At 38.9% G+C, this 25545-nt stretch overlaps 1 protein-coding gene across 6 annotated transcripts in view; it reads right to left on the bottom strand.

Annotated features, from left to right (window-relative positions):
• Nucleotides 1-25545, bottom strand: part of DLG2 (discs large MAGUK scaffold protein 2) — a gene marked incomplete at both ends in the record, with an annotated part of 992680 nt that overhangs the window by 305291 nt on the left and 661844 nt on the right. For all 6 annotated transcript variants that reach the window (XM_082277305.1, XM_082277307.1, XM_082277308.1 and 3 more), the window contains one exon: nt 17269-17393. In XM_082277305.1, coding sequence (XP_082133431.1) covers nt 17269-17393 — 125 coding nt within the window. The remainder of the gene's footprint in view (nt 1-17268; nt 17394-25545) is intronic.

The raw sequence follows: 25545 nt of genomic DNA, 5'->3' as shown, positions 1-25545 counted from the left end.
AATGAGTGCAAAGCTATGGAATATATCAGGTAGATATATACCTCCATATATCACTATTGAGATATCACATAGGCTACAAGAGTAAGACAAAGAAACACTAAACTTTCTCTTTATTCCTGCTGTGTCTAACCTTTATAGCCAAAGTTTCCCTGCAAAACTGTTGATATTTTCTTTCTTCCAGAACTCACAAGAGCACAGCACTTTAAGCAAGAACACAAGATTCTCAGTGGCAAGCTGAAAGAATGACTACCTTTTCTTCAAGAAAATAATTATAATTACATTATGTGACCTTAAGAGAATAAATATAGTCCATTAGTTAGAGAAGGATAACTCTCCCCCACTTTGCCTTTTTTTTAGAATTCTATACACACCCTTCCTATCCCATAATAACTAGAATTTACAGCACATGGGGTAAAAAAATGTACATATTGATACTGGTTCATATAACTTCCTTCCAAGAGGAATAATATTTTTTTTTAAATTTCCACTAAGAATTCAGAATAAAAGATATCACATTTACTACAGCAGTCTTCAGATTTGTCTTTAAAATCATAGACTACAGAGCTAACATTAAATGGCCATGACATATATGCACCTTAGGGCGTAGTTTCCTTATGTATAATGATCCTTAGAGACATGATCCAATTTCTGTAGCAAATTCATGTATACTCTCAGACCCCTTCCTGATATTATAAAGTAGTGTAAAACTATTTCTATGTCTATTTCAAAAATAAACAGATAAAACTTACCAGTGAAAGAAAATTCCTGTCTGTTTCTGGAAGCTGGAGGGGAACTAGTGCTTATAAAAATGTCAGATGAAGGTAACAGCCAGTCCTAACTCAAAATTTGACAAGTATGTGATTTATAATGAACTTCCAAATATCTCATGGTAACTACTGAAAATACTACTTGATAAAGGTTATGAGTGGGGGGTATTGTAACTTACCAATGACACAGCAGAATTAGAACTGAACTTAATAAAAATTTGAAATCTCAGGATTGATTTTGATTTTAAAATACGTGCAAATATTGGTGCAAAAAAATGCAACCCAGCTGTATTTAACATGAAGGCAGTAACTGAAGTATTGAATCTAACCTATGCTTCTAGCAAGAACAGAATTATCTTTAGTTCTGAGGAAAATAAATAAGGACTAAACCCACAGTGCTTCATTTCTGAGAGAAAAGCATCATCCTTCAAGCCTCTGAATCAATGGCATTAATCTATTGCAATGAAACAAATTCAATAAAATACAAGCTTTTCCCCAATAATGCTGGCCTGGTGCCATCCCAACTCTTCATGTGCAACCTCCACCAGGTTCTTTTCTCATAGTCTACAAATGTAGGATTAAAACCACACCTGCACACCGCTTCCTTTGTCTCCTGTTTACAGTCTAAATAAGCTTTCCAGAGGAGAGTTCTACACCTTCTTGGCTCATCTCAAACAGGGACCAGCCCTCACTGCAGCCCGCAGGCATATTCAGCATAAACATTGGATAACCAAACAAAGCAGTTCCCTGCCTATTCCTGGCTCCACTCACCCTTGCAACAACTCTTCAGAAGCGGGAGTTGAAAGGCAAGCACCTCAACCATGCACAAAGGCAGCTCTGTGTGTGTCTGTGTGTATGTGTGTGAGCAAAGACAGGAACTAAACTCTTGCACAGCATTTCCCTAAGGAGATACACCCAGGCAGATGGTTTCTTCCCCTGTACTGGCAAACCAGTTTCAGCGTGTTGGCCCCGGGAGCCCAAAGGCTGGTGGATGGCTGAGCTAACAAGTTTTGCTGAAAAGCAGGGTGTGCTTGCTCAAGTCTAGTGCAGTGCTTCTGCAGCCTCACAACTCGTATCAGCAACTGGAAAGATTACCATCCCAAAAACTGAAATTAAAAAAATCTTATAAAATGTTTCTCATTTAAATACGTGTGCAGATTTTACTACAACATGATGGAAACCCAGTTTGTTTTATAGCACACCACCTGCCTTCAGCCCACAACCTCCAAACGCCATAAGGTTGTGGAGGGGGACCTGAAATTGTGTTGGTCACCCCCACAGCTCATTCCTTTGATTTTTTTCAGTATTGTGGGCATAGAAAATAGCCACTTATCCTTCCAAGTGAAAGTGATCTCTAGTGTATTCCTGCCTAAATGGCAGAAGGCGAAAGACGCGGAAGAGCATCAGCAAAAGCCTGCCCGTGTGGATCCAGCTCACTCCCTCTAGATCCTTGCAGTCCCAGTCACTTTTCACATTCCCACACCCAGAGACATGCTAGCACTCCATCCTACTTCTTGTCCTCCCAAAGTCTGCATGAGAAATAAAAAAGGACAAATGAAATTCCTCCTTTGTTTACCAGGAGACCAGTGATGGTTTTTGGAGACAAAAGTGCCTACTGTAATGCAGTCAAGAATTTCAGATCACATCCAGGGGGGTTATAGGTCCTACCACTGTGATCTGCAGGTGTCCCAGCAGAGGACTTTAAGCTTAATTTCAGTTCAAGAACAGAGACCGGAGCTGGAATTCTCAGGGAATAAGTCAGATTTCAGGAAATACTTCTGAATTTCAGAATGTGTTATTGCCTGAAATGACTGTTTCCATACCCTGTTAGAGACATGACCTTGCTGAGACCTGAGACACAACCAGCACAGCCACAGAACTGTCATAAGACATTTACATTGATTGTCCTTTGCTGCTGCTTTAGTTACCCACAGATTTTTTTTTTTTTAAACAGCCTCTTAATGAAACACCAGTGTATTAAAGGGTTTGCATAACAGTCATTGAATTTAAAACCCAAGTGACTGGCTACATCATCAGTAAAAATATTAGCAGAGCACTTCCTTATCATATACAGCGTCTCTTTATCCATCTCCTTGTGTTTCATTTATGACTCTAAATTCTATTTTTGAAGTTGTAAGTCAGAAACAGACAGCATAGTGCACTATATAATTAGGAATGGAAAAGTCCCTGCAGCCTTTAGACTCTTAGGAGAAAATATATTTAGAAGCTTGAATATGCTCCTATTCACACAGTTTCAATAGAGGATGCATCAGCATTTCCTTTTTTTAATCTTCTTTTTTTCTTAAAGGCCTTAAACTCAGCTGTAAGACTTCACTCCAGACACAAACTTGGCTAAAAAGCAATTTATTCACTGTTTAAAGGATTTTGTATCCTTTCTGCGTTCTACTGTTTCTGAGAACGTCCTGTGCAAAGCTGGGGCTCTCTCTGAGCCTTTCTGCCACCCCAAAGAGATACTTTTGTCCTTCTAGGTGGAATGGTGGAATGTCTTTATCACAGGGTGTCAGTTTTTGGGAGTGTATATATATATATATAAATACACACCTCCTGGCTGAAAATATTCCCTGAGCTAATATCTAGGAACTGACCCCAAAGACACCTCATTTTACATCAAAATTGGCACAGTGAAATCCCATGCAGAGACATCCAAACCAGCTCAAACACTGACAGAGTAGCTCTAGACTAGAAATCCAGCTGGATCAATACCTTCTATACATCTACAGCCAATTACCACAGGTAAATGGCCATATTAATACAGCTCTTCAATGCTGAGCTCATTTAGCACTACCTTGAGCTCCTGCACATCGTGACATGCAGTGATTGATTTCAAGAGAGGACCATTAGTGGCTCCCAACAGGAACAGAAATAGAAAAAATAGCATCGCATACCTTCAGTGCAAAATCCTGTGCAACAAATTAAAACCTTGGCTGCTGACAGCAGGATTGCTGCAGTCACACACCGAGGCAGCAAGGCAAGACAGCCAGCAAGGAGACCTGCACTGGAGCTGCCCTGCTGGACCTCCTGACCACATCCCTACCAAGGACCCAGTGGCTCACACAGAGATCCAGCCTTGGCCTAATGGAAACAGTGCTGCCCCTGTGGTCAGAATGATCCCGCTATAGGGAAGCTCGGAGCTAAAATGTGTGGAGTAAGGTGTTTGCTCGTCCAAATGTTAAAAGCTATATGAAGTGATAAGCCAGACCAGGGGTCCATCTAGCCTGGGGTTTCTTTCCAACAGTGGCCTTTAGCAGATGTTAAAGGAAAAATATTAACACAACTTTTGTCCGGAATACATTTTCAGCTGCTGGACTTTCCTGAGCCAAAAATACTTTTTTTTTTTTCCACTTAATACCTCTGGAAAAATTCTTCTTACACAAATTTAACAGTTTTCAAAACTCACGTAAACTCAACATCCCCAATGTTTTTTTATCAACGAATCTCACAGCTTTGCTACCACTTAAAAAAATTCTCCTTGTGGTTATTTCAACCTGCTGCTTATTAGTTTCATTTGATGTCCCCAAATCCTTTTGTTAGGAGAGCAAAGATAGGTTCTCATAATCATAGGTCATCATAATCTTCTACATATGACACCTGATTTTTCATCCTAAAATGCCTTGCTAGACAAGCTCTTCAAGCCAAAGGCATAGAGCCGAACTACTGGTAACGCTAATTTAATTTCAGAGATTAAAATCCACCCATCTTTCTATATATCTGAATGCCTCTTGGCTGTAACACCTACAGATTTACAACTGAAATCTGAAATAAAATGGAAAGTTAAGGTCAAAATTGTTTTTCATGATGCTTTTTTCTTGACAAAAATGACATTGGTTTATGTTGAACAAATTTTCCAGTCAAGCCAAAAAAAAAAAATTAAATCTAATAAACTCTGAATGAAAACAAAATTGAATAAACTAAAAGATTAGGCAGTCAGAGAAACAAAAATCAAAACAACAATCTGCTGTCTCCAATGTAATCTCTCAGAAAAACAATTTCATTGCCTCTGTTTCCATCACTGAACCTGTTGCACTCTGTATAACATAATGCTCTCCTTAAATTGCAGTCTTAGTCTCCCCATTACTCAGGGGAACATCCTCAAGAGCAAGATGGCAGAAATTCTGCCTGTTGCTTTGACTTGATGAAATTTTACATACATTACAGAAATTTACAAGAGCACATAGTGACAGGCCAGGGGTAATGGCTTTACACTGAAAGAGGGTAGATTTCGGTTAGATATTGAGAAGAAATTCTTTACTGTAAGGATGGTGAGGCGCAGGTTGCCCAAAGAAGCTGTGAATGCCACATCCCTGGAAGTGTTCAAGGCCAGGCTGGATGGAACTCTGAGCCAGCTGGTGTCCGTGCCCATGGCAGGGGGTTGGAACTAGATGATCTTTGGATCTTCTTACTCAAACCATTCAATGATTCTATGCAATGAACTCTAACAACCATAGCAATATATGCAGTTCCATGTAAGATTGCTGCTAAGCAGTGCTCAGGGCATCCATAAAGAGGAGACCCTGGTCCACAGCCTCTACCTGGCTTTCAAAACACCATGCTCACTGCAAGGTTGCTCTGGCCCAAGTAACCTTTACTTGTCTTTGAGTAAGTGAAAAAACCTTGAGGGGAAAGAATAAAATACACTGATTTCACAGCCCCTTCAGTTTATTGGTCTGACTCCTTTGGAAGCTGAAGCCTCATGCTCCCCAGAGAGAAAAGGACAGTGAATGTGGGTTTCCTTGGAAGGTAATTTTGCCACTACTTTTGTGAATGAAGGCAGCCTTGATTTACTCTTTCCCTTTGGCACTTAAAAGCAATTTGGACATAATTTTGTATCAAAAATTGTTTGCTCAGCTTCAGTATAATATTCCTAAGACTTTTTAGACCTGGAATTTGTAGATAGCAAAATTTATGCAGTGATGCAGCCGAGTACTCCATTGAGAAATGATCACAAGGGCAAGGGAGACTTAAAAAATAGGTTATTTAAATTATTACAAGCCAAATAAAGAAACAGTGTAATTTAAAGATGTTGACACATGCACTGAAAACTTTTAAAAATGTACTACTGCCAAATGCACTAAGTATTTGTATTTTAAATTATTGATTTCCAAAAAAAACCTGGTAAGGAGACCCAAGGCAAATTTTAGCTGTAGGAATGAATTTGTTACTAGAATGTCAAAACTAATACCATTCAATGAGCATTCATGTAATTTAAGAAACTTCAGCTTCAAATAATAATAATTCCTATGAAAATGATTATAATAATAGTGTCACATTATTGATTTCCAAATCAATATTAACTTTGAAAGTTGGTCCAATATTGACTTAGTATTATTTCAAATCTACTCATAAAGACAGAATGAAATTAGGTCAATAATATTCAGGTGCTCAAAATGGCAGTGAATTCTAAATCAACTCCAAATGTAATTCTCTAAATTCTCACCTTTGGGAAAAAAAAAAAAACAAAACAACCCAACAAAACACCAAACCAAACCCCACAGCTAAAATTTCTCATATATCTACTTGATGGCTGTGCCAACACCAACACTACAAGAAGTGCCATTCTTTCTGTGCCTGATAAAAATCAGAGAGGTTAAAAATGTTTCACATACAAACCCCACGCAGAGTGAGGAGAGAAGCAAAAGCCCACTTGGTCAGATGCCTCCCAGAAGAGCTGCATCTCCTTATGCACACTTTGAGCAAGGGGAGTAGTTACTAACTCATGGTAGCTCATCTCACAGGGTGTAGCTATATGGGCTTGAGGGAGGAGCAGCTGACACCCATTCAATTTACACACAGACTCAAGGATAAACTTCTAGAATAAAAGTCAAGTTTAAGTACATCTACAACAGAAGGACCTCTTCTTTCATAATTTATTTTCCTTTATCATAAACATCCTGAAAGCAGAATGATATCCTGTCACTTTATAATGATTTTGGAGATACAGATGTTCTAAATCATTTATAATGAAATGATTTTCTGTGCCATCAAGCTCTCAGTTATTGCTTGGCCAGAATAACTCAAGGCAAATTAACTCTCTTGCTAGGTAAGCCACACCTGTGGTAATTTTGTACAGCGTTTATGATCTTACACTTCCCACATTATTCCTTTTAAAATGTCCTCTGCATAATTAGCATCCTCTTCAAACAGAGTTTGGGACTGCAATACACAAACATATGTCAAGGTAAAGCTGCTGGGTTGGAAATGAGCCAGACACACAAGTATAAAAGACAAATCAAAACAATTTTCCAAACATTTTGCACTTAGCAGACCTGATTTGCACCTTAACTTACTGGAAATGAAGTAGGACTTCACTAAAAGCAAAAGATTTGCAGCAGTGTGGCACAGACACAGGTGCAAGGAAACTCAGGCCAGCAGCTTGGCCAGATAACACCTGCAGACACTGCCCAGCTGGCAGCCACTGCCCAAATGCCCAGTCAGACACTGCCCAGCCAGCAGCCCCAGCCAGCCCACAGCCGAGTTTAAATGTTTATGTTCGATGGCGAGTTCATGGCAGAAATTGTTGGCTGAAGAAGCAGACAGGGAAGCACGGACAGGGCAGGAAGGGGAGGGGGCATGCAAAGGGTGGGCAGGATGCTGGGACTGGAAGGGGCTCCATAAACCTTCCCTTAAAAGGGTCAAACTTGCATCAAATTTTCTTTATTAACCTCTTGCAAGATCTATAGGAACTAATATTTACTTTTTCTATTCCTCTCTCCCAAAATATTCTCCCACCCTGCATTTCTTCTCCCTCTGTATTTCTCATCCAGCTCAATCCTCAGTTTTAGTATCCTTTGCTCTTACCACATTTTTCCATTCCTTCGTCCGTTCTCTAACTCCCAAGTTATCCTCAGTCTCTCTGTGTCTCGTCTCCTGCCACTGCCATGAACGATGCTTTCCTTCGGAAACTATTCCCACTAGCAACCGAGTGCTGGAACTCCCAGTGCATCCAGCTGCTGCTGCTGGCTCGGCTCGATCCGGGAAGCTCTGGCAGCCTCTAATGGTGGCCAGAAGGAAAACTGCTGCTCCCAGGACAAGGAGTCATGTCTGCCCGTCCACAGCTGAGGCCCAAATGGAACAGTGGAGAGGTGAAGGATGAGCAGAAGGAGGTGTAGGTAGCTGTGGGGTGTTGTTAAGAGGAAGGGTTTGGGATAAAGGAAAGGGAAAGAAAACAAATCTCTGTAAAGCTTGGGATGAATGAGGGCATCAGGAAGCAGCCAGACTCCTCCCAGCTGCAGGGCTGCTTGGCAGGTACTGGAAAGTGCCCCAGGCCAGGCGCTGTAGGTGTGGTAGAGGGCAGGGACAGCTCCAGCTTTGCAGCCCCGACTTACCCTCGGAGCCCTCTCGTCCGGCTGTCCCCAGCGCCATGGGCGCTGCGATGTCCAGAGCCCAGGGAATGGCAGTGGCTTGGGCCAGGCTGTGGCAAGTCCAGACAGGGGACAGCCAAGGTGCTGACTTGGGACCGAGGTGTGCTTTGCCTGCTGAAGGCACTGAACTGCTCAGCTGTTCCTCAATCCAGGTTAAAATCCTCCCAGCTGATACCAGCACTGTCTGCAGCGCTTTCAGGTTTGTGCAGGAAAACCAGTTACAACAGATAACCCAGAAGGCAATCCCAGGTTCAGGATTTTTACAAGTACTTTTCATCTGGGGCTCTCAAAGGGTTTTGCAAATATGAACTCGTTTTAGCTTCACAACAACCCCCGTGAGGCAAAGATAATGATCACTGTATCCATTTTACAAATGGGGAAACTTGAGCACAAAAGAAGAAAAGTGTTGCCAAAGATCAGGCCAAGCAAGTTGAGCACAAAACGAAGCAGCACTGCCATACCTGCACTTGCACCGACAAGCAGAAAACCCTCCCTCCTGCTTTGGTGTGATTGGAATAGCTATTCCCAACATAGGTGCAGCCGTAAAACGAATGGAGGAGGAGAAAACACGTTGTTCAAGTTCAGTAAGAAACTCCACCAGCTGCAGAGCATCAGTACCATTAGGCTGCATACAACACAGCTACAACTCAGAGTAGAGTGCAAACGGGTACCGCACAGAGGAAACCCCAAAGCCTGTTGTTTGTGTGGCTTCAATTTGGAGTAACACACAAGATGGCATGACATGAGCAGCACACCGAAACAAAGTATTCCTACATCTTGAAAGTTTGATATTAAAACTCACATATTGTGGGGAAATAAATTTCAAACCCCTGCTCTAACAGCTGCAGTAAAAGCGGAGTAAGGAGTGTAACAACAATGATGACGTAGTGTCCGGAAATATGGCTTGGCTAAAGTCTGAAAGTCCAAATTGTTTATGCAAACCACAGCCAGAAGTTTAGATAGAGCATGAACTGTCTCACCATATACTAGTGGTTTTGGCTGTCAGAAACAAAAAGTTGGCCAAGTATTTTCTTAAATGTTTTAAAATCAGAACTTTGCTGCCTAAAAGGAACTTAATTTTTTTTAATGGTCACTCAAGTCAGTTTCTTTTTTCATCTAAAATCTTATTTTCAGGTTTCGTGGAAATTGAAAGAAATGAAAAATTCAATAGTACCCCAAAGGGTTATTCCTGTTGAGTATAGGTAGAGATGTGAAGTATTTTTTCCTTGACTAGTACTAGACTCCACAGAAAGCTGATGATTTCTAAGGTATGCAACCACAGAAAGCTTCTTACTCCAGATAAATTGTCACTGAGCTATTTAAATCCATAACTGCAGTATCAGTGCAAATATGTTGATGAAATAACCACTTAGATTTAGCTGCATGGTGCTGTTCTGCTACTGCAGCACTCTGGGGTGACTGTAATTCAGGCAGGATGGGTAATAAAGGAACTCTTTGGAGAGATACCTGTTAACCAGTTCAGTAACATGGCATGGAATCTCTAGTACAATGGGCATTATGTAAGCTAGAGTCCTAATATCACGCTAACTTGCTTAAGTGTTAGTCACAAGCAGTGGAATTCAATTAGTGGAAAAGAGCTCAGAAATGTACAGGGGAAGGTACTGATGCTTTGTGTTATAAAAGAAAACTTTTATAAAAATGTCCATCATCGATGTCTATAAAGCGGTTCCTAGAATTTATCAGTTCCAAATACCACAAGCCAGAGAGGTACCTTTCATTACTCATTAAATTCTATTCTCTTTGCCTGACAGTTCAGCTGTTAAAACATACTTTTACTTTCCTTGCATCTCATAAAAGAATTTTTACAGCCTACCACCTTATTTTCAAAATAGGAAAAGTGCAATATAAATAATGATCAATAAAACTGTATAAACCAACTCAGAGAGACAGTGGCGTTCTGCAATACTGAACAAAGAATGCAAACTTCACATAGGAAAAAGAGAGAAAGAAGGATTCAGGCAACAGGGAACAAAATTAAGTGGTCAAATATTCCATTAATGATAAGACATATAAGTCGTTAACTTAAAACGTGAGCTGTGGTAAGACACGTTCAACTTTGAAAATAATGTTTGAAAATCAGATTTGGATTTTATGACCTGCCTTTTTTCATGTAGATCACCCATGGTAATTATTTTTTATCAATTCCTCAGTAGCTCAAAAAATGATACACACAGCTACACAGACAAACAGAGTTAATAAGATCAAACTTCCTAACACAAACCAGGACAGAGTGAACAGTCAATAACTCATGATCTAATTTATGATTGTCTGCAAAGCAAGCATGTTTTGCCTAGTGGAGTGAATGCCTCTTTATTAACTTACTGCTAAATTATGTACTGAACTAATAGCATTGTCAGAGGCCTGTAAACAGTGCAGATATGAATCAGTGTTTTGTGGCAGCACTGTAATTATAACAACATCCTGAACAAGCTGTGCCATTGCAGCGTGCATAGACCTGGTACTGATAGGCTTAGCACAAGATCAGAAGTTAACAAATAGGGACTTAGGCAGCTAATCACAGAACAGACACACTTCTGTTTTGATATATAGGCATGGTGGAATAAAGCCAGTTCCCAAGCTGTATTAGAGGCACATGACACACTTAGAAAGAACATGATCTCTCCTGGGAAGAGCTCTTCATGTTAATCTGAAAAGGCCCCATAGCATCATTCTCAATTCACTTTTTAGCAAGCAGTCTAGAGCGACAAATGGACACTAGTGGTCAACGACTGCATGCCTGCTGCTGCTGCTGGAAATATCTGGGCTTCAGACTTTTCCTCAGAGGCAAAGCACACCCTGTGGGGCAAGGACTGAAGGGGGTCTGTTATCTAACCAGCTCTCAGGTGGGGACTGACTTCTGCTTCCTCTCCTCCATTTCTTCTTTCCTTTGAGTTTCTCAAGTAAACTGCACACAATACCAGTGTTTGTTAATTCCAGTTTTCAGGCTTTGAATTAATTGCGTGAAATCATAATTTTTCCTCTCCATTTCATTTTAGTGAAACACGGACTTATTTTTAAAATTTTGTTCAGAACATAATCTTTACCTTTCTTTAATTTTTTTAAATTTTTTTTTATTTTTTATTCACAAATATCCATGAGAAAGGGTCTTCAGAGTTCCTCTCTTGCTACACATACCTAGCTAAATTTATAGTAAATTTATAATCTATAATTTTTAATTTTGACACATCGCAGCAGGTTAGTTGACAACTGAAGAGAACACCTATCTAATTTGTTTAAAGCCTTTTCTGGTAGGCATTTAACTGAAGCCTTTAAGGCACAGAAACATGAGAGAAGGCATCACTTCTATTCCAGGCATTCTCCCCGATTTACTGGATGACTGAGGGCAAGTTATTGGTTCTTGTCTCCTGCCATTAGCACGTGTATAATGTTCCTTTCCTCACACCAAATCACTTTGAGAGCTGAGGGTGGGGGGGAAATCCAGTGGGGAAAACTGACAGGGTGATGCTAGAGCAACACGGCATGCCTAAAAAGTGCTGCAGCTTTACGATGCTATACCTCCTAGCAACCAGTAATTAAAGAAAAGGAAAGATACATTAACTAAGGAAAGATGAACAATGCACAGCCTTAAGTACTTTAACCTGTGTTATTCAGCTAGCTGGGGGTACCAGCACTGTTTCTGATTAGTCTGCCAAAGGTAACAATCGATCTGATTTTCTCAACCTCTTTGAGTTCTCCTTACAAATGTCCACACTCTTAAGGACAAACAATTGATAGGTTCACAAATGGAAAGAGACTGGAAATCAGTTTCCTAGAAGAAAGAATGAATGAAACAGCCACAGGTCTGGGCAGCTAACCAGGGCAATGTGCATCCTCCCAGGCACAACCAATTGCTTCCCTTGGACTCAACCCTTGCATCGATCCTTTTTCCTCTTGAGCACACAGCTCAGGCTTAAATACCAAAATAACCTCTGGTACAACATTAACCCTTGAAATTCAATCTCAAGACTGTCCAAACCTATCTCACAGTCCTGTGAATTAACTCATTCATATTCAGTCACATATGCAATAACTGATTTTTCTATCACAGGTTCAGTAGGTTTCCTGTGACCAAGGGATTGGTACAAAATGTAAGATTTGAATTCTTGTTCTATACAAGATTCTTCTATTTACTTTTTTAGATCCCAAGACCTTTTAAAATTCTCATTTTCAAACTTGTCCTTTCAAGAAGGAAAAGTGCATTTTTCATAGCAATACGTAAGGAACTCATATGACCCTCTCATTCCTATAGAGCGAGTTTTGAGAAAACTATCTCTACCATAAAATCAAATTTAGACTGTGAGAAACTATAATCAGCAAGAGTGATTCCCGACTCAAAATAGTTTTGATTTATTATTGTTAAAAATGTATTAATATTTTGTGAGTCTGTGCTCTCTTAAACTTGATCATAACTGAAAGCTTTGCGTTGTTTTCTTAGTTGTTTTTTTTTCCCCCAATCAAGTTATGCCACTAAACTGTGCTTCTAGATCCATAAGCTAGTTCCATAAGCTCTTGTTCACACAGAATGATGAATGGTTTAAATGTGTTGCCTTTTAGAAGCCAGAATTTCACTTATGATCAATAAGTCAACAGAAGTAACTACTGAATATTATATTGAACTTCTTTGTTTTATGTAGGCAATTGAAACAAACACAGTATTGTTTTTCTCTGACACAAACTCAAATAAAAAAAGGCAGTGAGCCATAATTACTGGAATTCTCTTTCTTCCAGAGAGGAAAAGAAGTCTAAATTCAGAGCTTCTTTATTAAAAAGTAGATGTTTGCCCATGGACAACTGGCATTAATGAGATAGAAGCAGAAGTTTTTTATGCATCAAAAGTCTTAAAAGATCAAACTGTTGAGAGAAATTCTCCTTCAACTCAGTGGGAATGGTTGCTGCTTTCAGAGGGTTTATATTCTCTGTCTATCACTGACTTGAAACTCAAATCTTCAGAAAGACATGGCAGGAAGCATTCAGAGAAAAAATAATGTTCATTTAGTTCTAAGGTTATTGTATTCAAATTTAGCTAGGTAATTAAATCTAAAATAGTTTTTTAAATTCCGCTGAATTATATGTTTTATATTATTTACTGTATATGAAATTATTTTCTATATATTATATGGACTTCATAAAAGATTCCACATTGCTTTACTTCGCAAGATGAGAAGTTATTGTACTGACCTAAATATCCTCTAAAATCTGACTTGTGTAGCGTGATAGTTCTTACACTAGTTCTACAAGTTCAGGGCATTTCAGGGAGAGTAGTATGTAAACATATCAGTTATTACTTCCTTGAGGAAAGCACTGGAGGAGGTGCTGATCACCTCTCTCTGATGACCAGCAACAGGACACGAGGAAAAGGAATGAAGCTGCTCTGGGGAAGTTCAGACTAGACATGAAGAAAAGATTCTCCACTCAGAGTGTGGTCCATCCCTTGAAGAGGCTCCCCAGCGAAACTGTTGTGGCACCACACCTGAGAGAGCTCAAGGAGCATCTGGACAATGCACTCAGTCACATGGTTTAGTTTTAGGTAGTCCTGAGATAAGCAGGGAGTTGGACTCAATTATCCTTATGGGTCCCTTCCAACTTGAGATACGCTGTGGTCTGTGGTGCTCTGATTTTGAAAGTTCAGGAAGTCTCTGAAAAACGGGAATGTTTTATTAAAATGAGTGTAGTCTAAATTAATTGCTATTATGATAATTATTGCTATTTCTTAAGCAGAGATATGGGTCATAAAGTGATACAAACTTGCACTACGCATTGTACCTACTGTCAATAGAAGTACTGTTCTCCACTAAAGGAAAACCCCAGGAACTTAAACACCTTTGTTTCAGTCTCACACACAGGTTTTATATACAAGAGTAATCTGCAGATTCAGAGAACAATTCAGGCTGGAAGGGACCTTTGGAGGTCATCTAGTCCAATCTCCTGCCCAAAGCAGGACCCATTTGAAAGTTCAATCATATACCTTAGGACTTTGTCCAGATGAATTCTGACCCTCTTGGAGAAGAGAGATTCCATAATCTCACAGAATCACCACTTACATTAAAGAGATCTTTTTCATCCTCAGACCCAACTGGAATTTTCCCTATTGCAACATGTGACTGCAGCCTCCAACCCTTTCTTTGTGCATCTCTGCTCACCTCTATGCTGGTCTTCAGTGCTGCCAGAGTACACTGCTGGCTCAGGCCAAATTAAAGAATCACAGTGTCATTAAGGTTGGAAAGCACCTCTTGAGATCCTGTTGTCAAACCCTCTCTGCTGAAGCAAGTTTACTAGAACATGTTGTTCAGGAACATGTTTAGTCAGGTTTTAAATATCTCCAAGGATGGACACTCCACAATCTGAGTTACCTGTGCCCAGTAACCCTTACCATAAAAGAGTTTCCTGAGATAAAATGAAATTCCATGTGCTTGTTGTCCATTGCTTCTTGCCCTGTCAGTGGGCCCTACTGTTCAAAGTCTGGCTTCTTTATCTTCATTCCCTCCCATCAGGTATTTATTACCTGATATTTATGTACTTATAACTATACATGTCCCACTGGAGAGCTATGCCTTCCCAGGTGCAGTAGGCTGTATTTGCTTTTGTGGGACTTACACGAAACTTCAGTTGACCTACTCCTCCCCTGTCAACCCATATATTTATGTAAAAGATTCCCAAGGGTCTGGAGCACGAAGTCAATTTCTTACAGGTCGCTTTCATAGTCTGGCTGTTTGAAGAACTTCACTCAGCTAAGTTAGATCAAAGGGACATCATGTAAAATGCAGTGGAAGTGATTTTACAGGCTTTTATGATTAAAAACAGACAGTAGATATAGAAGGCAGTTCATACAGTCCACACTGCTATATAATGTGGAGTATCTGCAGGCAGAGTCTGAGGCAAAAGCGGACATAAAAAGTAAATATTTTTTCAGTCCATAAACACCAATCTCTCATCCTCAGGTAATTAAAAATTCGGCTTTTGCTAGGAAACCTACATTACCACTATTCTTGGCAGATGTTACTGCATGTTGTTGAACTTTTGTTCCTATAGAGTGGCCCTAGATGATAAAATCTCTCTGTTGTGAAAAATTAATTATTGTGTAAATCAGCGAAAACTGCCCCAGGATATGCCCCTTCAGTGGCATATCAGCAATGACCACTGATAACTACATTTTCAGGTGTTCCTAAAAAGTGACAGGATTGTGTCTTTGTAGCAAAGTGAAACACACTTACCAGATAAAACAAGGAAAGGAGGAATCTTTCTAAAATCTCAGAGTAGGAAGAATGACCATGCCAAATATATGCTTAAAATACTATTTAAGTCTTAGTAATAAGATAACTATACTTGTACTGCTAAACTTTTATTACAAAACACAAAGTTTGCCAGGTCTAATCTAATAATGGATTAATGAATTCCATTAGTATGCTACTTTTTGTGGGTTTAGAAGGTCTTTCCAAGGTGTTTACAATACAGACATAATCATGAGTTGAATTTACAGTAGTTATTTATTACAGTAGTTAATTAATACAGGGATGAGTCATGAAATACTTGATTTCTTACAAAGATAGCAAAATACTGCAATTGCTTCTATCTTCTTAATAGCTTAAACTAAAAAAGCTTTCAAATGTAACAAAAAATTCTACTAAAAAGATACCATTGTTTTTTGCAAAGAATTCTTTCTTCTTAGTAGAAAGGCAGCTTCAGGTTTAAGACCCCCCTATGTTGTTCATCCTGTCAAATTCTATAGCATGATTTCCAAATACTGCTGTTTCTTCATGCTGTGTTTTCCATGAAGCTCACCTGGCCCAGTGCAGACATTTACAGTACAGATTGATACAACTGGACTAGGCAAAGAAACTCCTTTTCTTTTGAGTCACCAACGAAAATATAGGCTCTTTTATTCTTCTGTTCTATTTTAGACATTGACTTTAGGATGAAATGAATCACAGCCTAGAAATGCTTATGTTTTCCTCACTTTTAGGAGACTAGCTTAGGGGTAGATAGCTGCATTTTAGTCACAAAGTTACATTATATTAGTCCCACTCCTTTTATCTGTAATCAGTTAAAATGCAAATTCTTCACGGACTGCCAACTACCATGATTCCTCATCACTACCATAGTAAAAAAAAAAGAATCATTTCAAAAATCAAATTATTAATGTAGCATAAGAAATGCCCAAAACTTGCTCTTTAAACTGGCCACCTCCCCTTACTTTTAGCTTCGAACTAAAGGAAAAGGCTTCAGGAAAAAAATGTTGCTACCATCTGGTACATTTTCTGAATTTTAAACCATCTGGTTTTGGCAAAGGCTCACACAGCCAATTTCAGTGCTGAGATCATGAAAGCATCAGAATTTTCTCCCAAGTCTCTCTAGTTAAATTGGCTTTTTGGAACATGAGCAGGCTGCACGACCGACAGAAAGGTGGCAGCCTCTGTGATAGACGGAAGCCTTTCAGCATTCAGCCCATTAGGAAAGGCAAGCATAAGCACTTCTGTGGTTCCTCTTGTTTAAGAGAGATGCTGGCTGCCATGTATTTGAGAACCCCATCATTGATTTGTATGTTCGTTTCAGGAGCTACAGCTACAGAGTACAGACTACTCTGGAGATGACTCAGAATATACAGCACAGCCATCCCATCCTCATGGAACAAAATAATGTTTGGAAACAGCAGTAAACACATCTCACTACTGCAGCCAAATAACAGGCAGCATCTACAAACAGCTGTGATTATTTAGCAATGGCTTTGTAGTTTGGGATGTCTTGACAGCCTAATGTGTAAGACCAATGTGCAGTTCTTCAGCCATGAACACACAAAGGCCAGGCAGAGACTTGCGTGCTGATATTCAGGTTTCCTCCTCTTGCTCCCATCTTGCCCTTTGCACTAAAGGAAATACCTGGTACTAAGAGGTGGGACCATCAAATGCCCCATTTTACAGGATTTAACTACCCTTATTCAGTTGCTCTAAGCTCCTTGACTCAGCTCTCTTAGCAGAAAGAGACTCCAGTCATGTCATTTACTTCCCCTGACCCCATGAAAGATCCAGTTGGCATGTCGCTCCCAGAGAACAATTATAATAATTATGCATTTTGTTTCCAAACATACATAATAAGTTTGTTTTTACCTGAGTCTTCCATCCTCTGCTGCAGCTCCTCCTGGTATAATCTTAGTAATGAATATCCCAGGATCATCCCCAATGTGTGGGTTATCTGTTCCTCCAGCAATACTGAACCCCAGGCCGGAATTTCCCTGGAAAAATAATAAAAAGTAAATCCATCACCCAGATGCTAGGTTTCTACAGAAATCGTTGTAGAAGCGAAGTATCCTTGCTTCTTAAAGAAAGCACTTTTTTTGGCAACTCCATACATGAAGGCAGGTGACTCAGTCAGAAAAAATTAGTTGTCAGTTAAAGAACAGAGGCTGTGAACAGAAAGATTTCCTGGAGTTAGTGACAGAGTTAATGGATACTCCTACAGAAGCATGATTTGACCTAAATTTGTTTTCAAAAGCAGTCACATAAATTAGCATCAGACCAGCAATATTAATTCATCCAAGTCAATGAGAGCTAGAGGCTAAAAACATTTCAGAGCTTTGAAAAAACACTTTCAAAATCAGTCATTTATAAACAGAAATAGAGAAAAACATTTAACTCTGAAGTATTTTACTACACTAGTTTCTGTTGAAAAGTTACCATTGCTCAGATTGACATGCTTTAAAAAACAAACCAAAAATAATCCCCAAAACAAGACTATTTCTCTTATCCTACTGATTTGCTAGAACAAAATGTTTGAAAGATGTAAGGCTCCACTCAATAATTTCACTTATCGCTTCTACTATTTGTGAGAATATTATGAAAGAGAAATAGATATATACACACATACATACACTGGCAAATTAAGTCACTGTTTTTCACACACATTTCAAAACCACAATTCTAATTCTTTTTTGGAAGTATATATTGGTTATACTTTTCTATATAAGTCATCCTTAAATACATGCTATTTCTCTTTTTTTGTGTGTGAATTAACTTCTCTTTTAAGGGATTCTTTCTTATTTATAGAAACGTAAATGCAGGTTTAAGAACCCCTTATGTGTAGGGGATGTCGTAAAATTCAATGCAATACTTGATTCTTTAAAGCCCTCTTAGCCAAAAGTATTTTTTAGTTAGGTATTTAGACTTACCACAATGATATAACTACACATATATTGCAGAATATGTACACTACTGCAATCATATTTAGTGCACTAAAATACTTTTCTGTCACCAACTTCTCAGAATATTGGGAGTTTGTTTCTTTTACTGCTGCTTGTGGTTCTAGTTTGAAATGTTATTAATAAAAATGGCACCTCCATCCTTTTTTTTTTTCTGAATAACTTAAATCAAATGTCAGTTCTGCATTTTTCAACTGTACTTCAATGCATTCACTGTAATGCATTTTGTGTGTGAAAGCCTATGTGTTGCTTGCCTGCAGCATGTCAAATTCTGAATTCTGTTACCAGTATTCTGTATTCACAAGAGATACAGTTCTCATTACTCAAGTACTCATGTACATGCAATGTGCAGCTCTGCTATCAGCATATAATTGTGAACTAATTTATAATCCAAGGAAATAGATTTAGGACTGCACATATCTTAATGCTTCTCAGCTAGCTGTAATATGGAAATCATTATAGTACTGAAACACTCTGTATATATTTTCCGTACAGTTAGCAAACACCTCCAGGCCAGCATTATAAATCTTTGATTTAATCTCCCATTCATCATTAGGATCATCTCAGATTCAGGTTATTCTCCCAATAATTTAACACATGCCTAATTAGACAGCACATTTTACAGTAACATGCACTCTCTAAATACTTTATTTTCCTGAAATCCTTTCTATATGTCATATGATTAATTAAGCTAACTGTCCAACAGGAAAGAAAAAAAGACTACCTATACATACTTCTGGAAGCCTGGAACAAAAACCCTAAAACATTAGTAAAACCAAGGGCAAATTTCTAAAAATCTTGAGTAATATTTGATTTCCAAGCGAAAGAACCCCAACAAACCTCTAAAAATAAAATTGTTGTGTTTATTCTTAACTTCAAAGAGATGTAAAAAATATGCAGAGATCCATGTGTCTGAATTGAAGGTAGATTTCCAAATCCCCAAAACCTACTTTTGATAGGGAAATGGAAAGAGCAGGGTAACAAGGACAAATCTGGGCATAATTATTAGCACAAAACACGAACAGCTATATAATAATAAAAAATGTGCCTGAAGAGCTTTAAAAAACTATCAAAGCTTGCGTGTTACATGGGGTGTGCTTAGTTGTTACAGTCAATCACATAAAATGCATTAGATTTTTTAGAAGGAAATAATGTCTTCACTCTCTCCCTCCTACCATATCTTTTTCCATTAACATTTTAGACCTAAAAAATGCTACAGCAATGCTGGCTGTAAGCAGTGATGGGGTAACACTGCTACACACGTCTCGGGAGAATTAGTGCTATCCTTGACATTTAGCCATAAATGTGCATCTGTTATACTGCAAGACTCTTCTGATTCTGCCCCTTAGGAGCAACCTTTTAAAAGAACAGGGTAGCACTCCTCACTGGCACTTCTGTATCCAGAAAATTTCAAGCAATTATTCTGGCTGCAGTCCTTGACTTGATCAACAGGATCTACAAGCTGTCAGGCACGAGCTGCCTCGGCAAATACGTACATCCCTGCAAGGCTTTCCTGCACCCGAAACTCGCCACAGAAGTTAAGAGCAATTACATTTTTTTTCCCCCCACTATGGTTTATGAAGGGTTTGTCTTGCCTACATGGAAAAATCTTTTGTCTTTGTACCTCAGATCAAGGCCAACCAGGCTAAAAGCATAGCTATGATCACTCATGGCTTTTTGAGAGCCTTGGGTTGAAAAATACTGCAATAGGAACATTCTGATTAAAAGGTACTTTATTTCAGTTCTGAGCAGCAATACTGATGTGCAGATCTTTCTCCTCTTCCCTCACACTTCTCTCCATTCTCTACATTTAGTGTGCAGGTTCACCAGTATACTGTTGCTGTACTAGAACTCATTGCCCTTGTCAAGCTGTAATTCCAAGTTCCAAATAAGTACTGTTTAATGCTGCAATGCTTCCCAAACATTTCTACAAGGGTTGGTTCCCCACCCTTTAGTTTTTGCACCTCCTTTGTCCCCATTCCAGAAAAAAAACGCGTGGTAATTATCTTCACAGCTTTTCTTGGCGTATCTGTCTCCCTCCCATTTCGTGTTAACCAATGAAAATGCCATCCCGCAGCCCAAAACAACAACTGAACCATCACTTAGCCACAGCATTTTCCAAGGTGGAACATTCATGCTTTCTCTCATGCTGATTCATGTTTGGGAGTGGTTCCCCATAAATACCTGTCAAGTTTATTCCCAGTACTCTTTCTACTCCAAGCTTTACATCTCTTGGATGCTAACAAAGCAAGTTAACTATGAACTCAGAGGCCTGGTGACAATGCAGATAAATACTTAATGAGAATTAATACCAACTTATACAGAGGAGATAAAGTCTTCCTCTTTTAGAATACTCTATTGATACTTTTTAATTGAGATTCATATTTAGGCCTAAATATGCTTGCCTGTTTTATTTCAGGATCCTTCAGCAGAAAAAATCCCAACACACAGGGGACAAAAGAAGTTTGAACAAGCCTCAGACCCACAAACTTTTAAGGGTATTGCTCAAACATCACTATCAGCATGTCCAAATATACATTTATATTTATATTTATATAAGGCTCATATCCAAATAATTTTGTGTTCAATTCTTATTAGCTAAATTATCTCTTGACCTAAATCTTCCCATCTCTTTGTCCAAGCTCTCAATTTCTAATACCATAAAAACCTCATATAATTAGTTACTGACTATACAAGGAAGATTTGCATAAAATTGCACAGCAATAGATGGATGAATGTACTTTTTAATTGCTAGTTTAGTTTCTTACTACCTTCCCGGCCTTCTGTTGCAAGGCTCCAGTCATGCACACAGCCTGACAAAAGGCTTAGCATAGCACAACATGCCCACTTTGGCTTAAAAAAAAATTGCCTGAGTTTCTTCCTATTCATGCTGGATATCTCATGCTTCCCAGGGATTTACCACCAAGCTCAAATTTGTCTCTTGGCTCAGCTTTACTTTTCAAACATGGAAAATTAGGTCAAACTACCACATCAAAACAATTTCTCGCAGCCCAGCCCCTGAGGCCACCTTCCTGCTCTTCTGTGAAGGCAAGGTCAGCACTTTGTCTTGAGGTTTATTACACCTGCCTGCCTCCTTTATGACTTTCTAAAATAGGGCTTTGCACAGCACAAGGACCATCTGAATTCTTTACAGCTCAGCCTGAGCAGAGAAGAGGCCTGGCTATATTTCTTTTGGCCCTGGTGGCCCTGGGGTGGCAGAGAACCTCTGACAGCAATGCAGCACGACTGCAGATGAGTGGCATTACACCTTCTCCCCACACTGAAACACAACACTCGGGGTCAGAATAAGATGACAGATGATTAACATGCTAGGTAAAGAAAATAAAACTTGCAAGTTGTGGACAGTCTGAATCTCTTCCCTCAAGACTGTTACACTCCTAAATAAGGATCACAAAAATGAGTAAGAACCCCCAGCAGGTACTGGTTTTGGGTAGCCAGAAGGCCTTGAGACCCATCCTTCTTCTTGCTTAGCCTTCCATTTTGTGTTCTCTTTACACACCTCTGCGAGCAGCCATATATCAAGCTCCAATTTCATAAGGCTGCAGCATTTTTATTTTGTCAGAGAGTAATTGTCAGAAGTGCTTCACATTGACTTCTGTAGGAACAGAGTTTAGCTGACACCAATAGCTACTGAAGTTATTTTCCCATGACAGTAGAGCTCTCCATGGATGATAGCCTTCCCTACACTTCTACAAATTATTTCGCCCTTATTGTGTCTCATTTGTCTCTTTTTTCCTGCTCAAGGACTGCATTTGCCTTAGAACAAAGTTTGATTATGAATGACGTAAAGGCATTCAGTCTTTAACAAAATCATGGAAGAATGTAAGTTCAAGAAGCAGAAATGAGATCAGAAATGCATATCAAGAGCAGACTGAGTACTTCCCTTAAAAAGGGCCAAGTGATTTGCATTTTACCATATTAAACAGGCTTACCACAATCACATGGAAATTGTTCTCCCTTTTAGTTTCTTTTTAATTTTAATCAATAAGGTGACAGCAGAAGTCACATAGATGCTTTTTGAGTGAGTTAATTACTTCAGTGCTCCTAAAATAACTTCTTCTGAAGTGACATGATTTTGAAAGTCTCTAGCATCCAAGTAAGGAAAAAAAAATACAGTTGAACATCACAGAATTCACTTAACTATTGCTGCAACCTCACCCTGACACCACAGCATATCAGGAAGCCTGTTTCAGAGCCCATCAGTTAGCGAAAAGTCTAAGACAGAAGGAGTAATTGTATCTCCCAAAATGTTTCCTAGAGCCTGAAAGCTGTTTCAGGTGACAACACATACTCCCAAAGTCTCTATTACTGATACGATCTTTGTGTTTAATTCCTCCCCCCCCCCCTCCCCCCCACTGGTTTAAGGAATTTTTTTTTTCCTGTAGACTTCCTACTTCTACTCTGGTAGAAGTAGGAACTCTGTGAACTCTGGTGTTCACAGCCAGATTTGTGGAATGCTTTTCTCCCTCACATCTTTTACAGATGACATTAAAAGTATGAATTGCTGCCTAAACTTGCAGGCTTGGTCAGAGCAAGTTTAGTCAAGAGAATGCTCACAGAATGAGAGCTGACTCATTCCTAGATTCCTAAAGACATGCTATATTTTTTTATTGTCTTCCATTGCTAAAATTGTCAAAGACACTATCAACTTTGTTTCTGGTGCTCCTTAAAAAAGTTGCCTGCTGCATTTTACAATGGGAATTACCCTTCAGCTTTTTAAGAGCATTAATGATCTGTAGGTTCAGAAAATCCTAACCTTTCTTGAGTCTAAGCAATGATGGTTTTATCGCGTTTATGCAAAATTTCAAAATACTTTAATACAAAGATAAGCTACATCCTCTGAAGGCAGTTTAGGCTTGGCATTCATTTGTCACAATTTCTTAATTTCACATACGTGCATGAAAATGCTAAAGCTTCTCAGCTTCGGCTACTACAGTTCGGGCACCTTCTTGCTCTGAAAGGCACACTCTTCTGATAAGGTGTTGGTTTAGAAATTATGCTCTTTTTTAAAAAAAGGGTATTTATTTGGTTTTGCCTTTCAAGTCTTCTAAAGCAGCACGTTCCTTTAAGTAAATATTGCTGCAAGAAATGTTAATTCGTAAACTACTGCTGAGTTTATTTCAGGTGGTAGAAAAACATCCCTTGCGCTATGAAACATATTGTGAGACACTTTCATTTGAAACTTGCTTTTATACATTTTAGTGAATTTTTTAAATCCTTTTGTACTCATTTTTAATTTTCACATTTCTGCTTAAATGAAGTTATAGGTTTCTTTTAAAAAGTAACATATGAAACTAATACTCTGCAGATATTCAAAGCAGTTTGCCTGAAATAGTCAGCAAATTTTTGCTATCCCCAAAATTAATCTCTCACCTTTTTAACAAGAAAAGCTGTTTTATAGAACACCAATATCTGAATCTTGGCTAAGGTTGTTGCCATCTTTGGCTCAGGGTTCTTGCCTCAGGATACTTCCGTTTCAGATGAAAAAGACAACTCCTTCTCCCACGAGACACAATAGCAATCAAAACAAAAAACCAACAAAACCCCAAAACTCCTTCCAAAAACCACATTCACTCTTGTTCTACAAGACCAGGTTTCTCCAAGAAGTACTTAACAGCATGAGAAAGTGAAAGCTGAGAATGAGACAAACTTAGAAAACTGTGGGGAATTAATTTTTTTGGCAAGGAACAGAAGAAAAAAATACTAAGCGCTGTGGTCAAGCAGAATGAATCAAGTTACACAGTCTACAAATGAGACAAAAGATTGACAACTCTGCCTGTAACTGGCATGGGAGGATTAGATATGGACCAGAGCTGCAGCTCTGAAGTAGTCTGTGAAAGACTTTCTCTTTTTTTCTGTGTTAAAGCAAATAAGGTTACTTAGTTTGGCACCTAAGATGCTTTAAGGAGGAAATACCTCTAGATATACCAAGCCAAAAAAGAGGATGGTCATGTGAGATTGCTGTAAACATCTGAGTATTTCTGCAGACTTTGTTAAATAAGACTTTTCTCCACAAAGTACTCACCTAAAAACCACAGCTCTCCTTTATTCACCTGCCAGTGAATCTATACAGGGTTTTTTTTTTCTACTTTTCACTCAGCCATGCTCGGTTTAACATCACAGATATAGTGGGGATGTTACCTGTCACTCAGCAATGCCCAGTTCAACAGCACACAGCCACATTGCAAACAACAGTTTAACACGCTAATGCTTCATCCCACTGAAACAAATAGGTGACTTTATAACATGCAACACACTTTCATCCAATGCAGGATTTTGATAGAAAATGTTTGTTGAACCCACCTACTCAAAGCACTAAGATCTTTAAGACAGGATTCTGCTCTGCAATTCTTTCACAATCTGGCATTTATGCTAGCATTGTTTTTATATTCTGAAGAAAGAGTGACACATGCTAAATAACCAAACCATTTTCTGCCACACAGTGTGTGGTTCTTTTGCCGTCTCCCACTCTAATCCTGCCACATCCAGTTCTGTCTTTAGACTTCAGTCATTTCACCAACGTTTTCAGGTATTTGCACATGCTATACTGTATTGTACTTTTCTTCTCCAGTGTTTTGTCCAAAGCCCTAGTTTCAAAAGCCTAAGCATCAAAGCTGCATTCATGTCTCATTCAGAGAAAAGAAAATTTGCATATTTATCAGAGTACTGTTGAACTCCTTTTTACTTTCAAACCTACTCAAGAGTAACATAATTCATGAAATTCTCACTTCTCCCACATACACTGGCACACTCCCTAGAGTCAGAGTTTTGAGACTCCATAGTTATATCATGCACCATATGGTACAGATTTTCATCTCTCATGGTGCCATTTGTTTTCAAGCCCCTTATCAGGTTCAGCACATTCATTACAAAACCACAAAACACATGACTACAACTGCTTCGTATGCTTACTCTCACTTGATAGCTGTAGAGTAATATTGTTCTCTCAACACTGCACAGATCAAGTACGGTATTCAAAAAAGATGTATTTAAAAAAATGATCTAAGGGATTTGATTTTTCATAGTACACATGAAATCTACAATGCTGTAAAACAGCAAATTTAGACAAGGAATGAAATCACTTCCAAAGTGAAGTAACTCATGAAAAGGTGATAGTGTGTCTTCTGTTTCTACACAGATTGTAGCAAAAGAATAGATAAGAATTCTT

Source organism: Coloeus monedula (genome assembly GCF_965178545.1).
Source record: "Coloeus monedula genome assembly, chromosome: 3".
In the NCBI taxonomy this organism is placed as follows: domain Eukaryota; kingdom Metazoa; phylum Chordata; class Aves; order Passeriformes; family Corvidae; genus Coloeus; species Coloeus monedula.
Note: the sequence above shows the minus strand (reverse complement) of the source record. Positions and strands in the feature narration are given on the sequence as shown.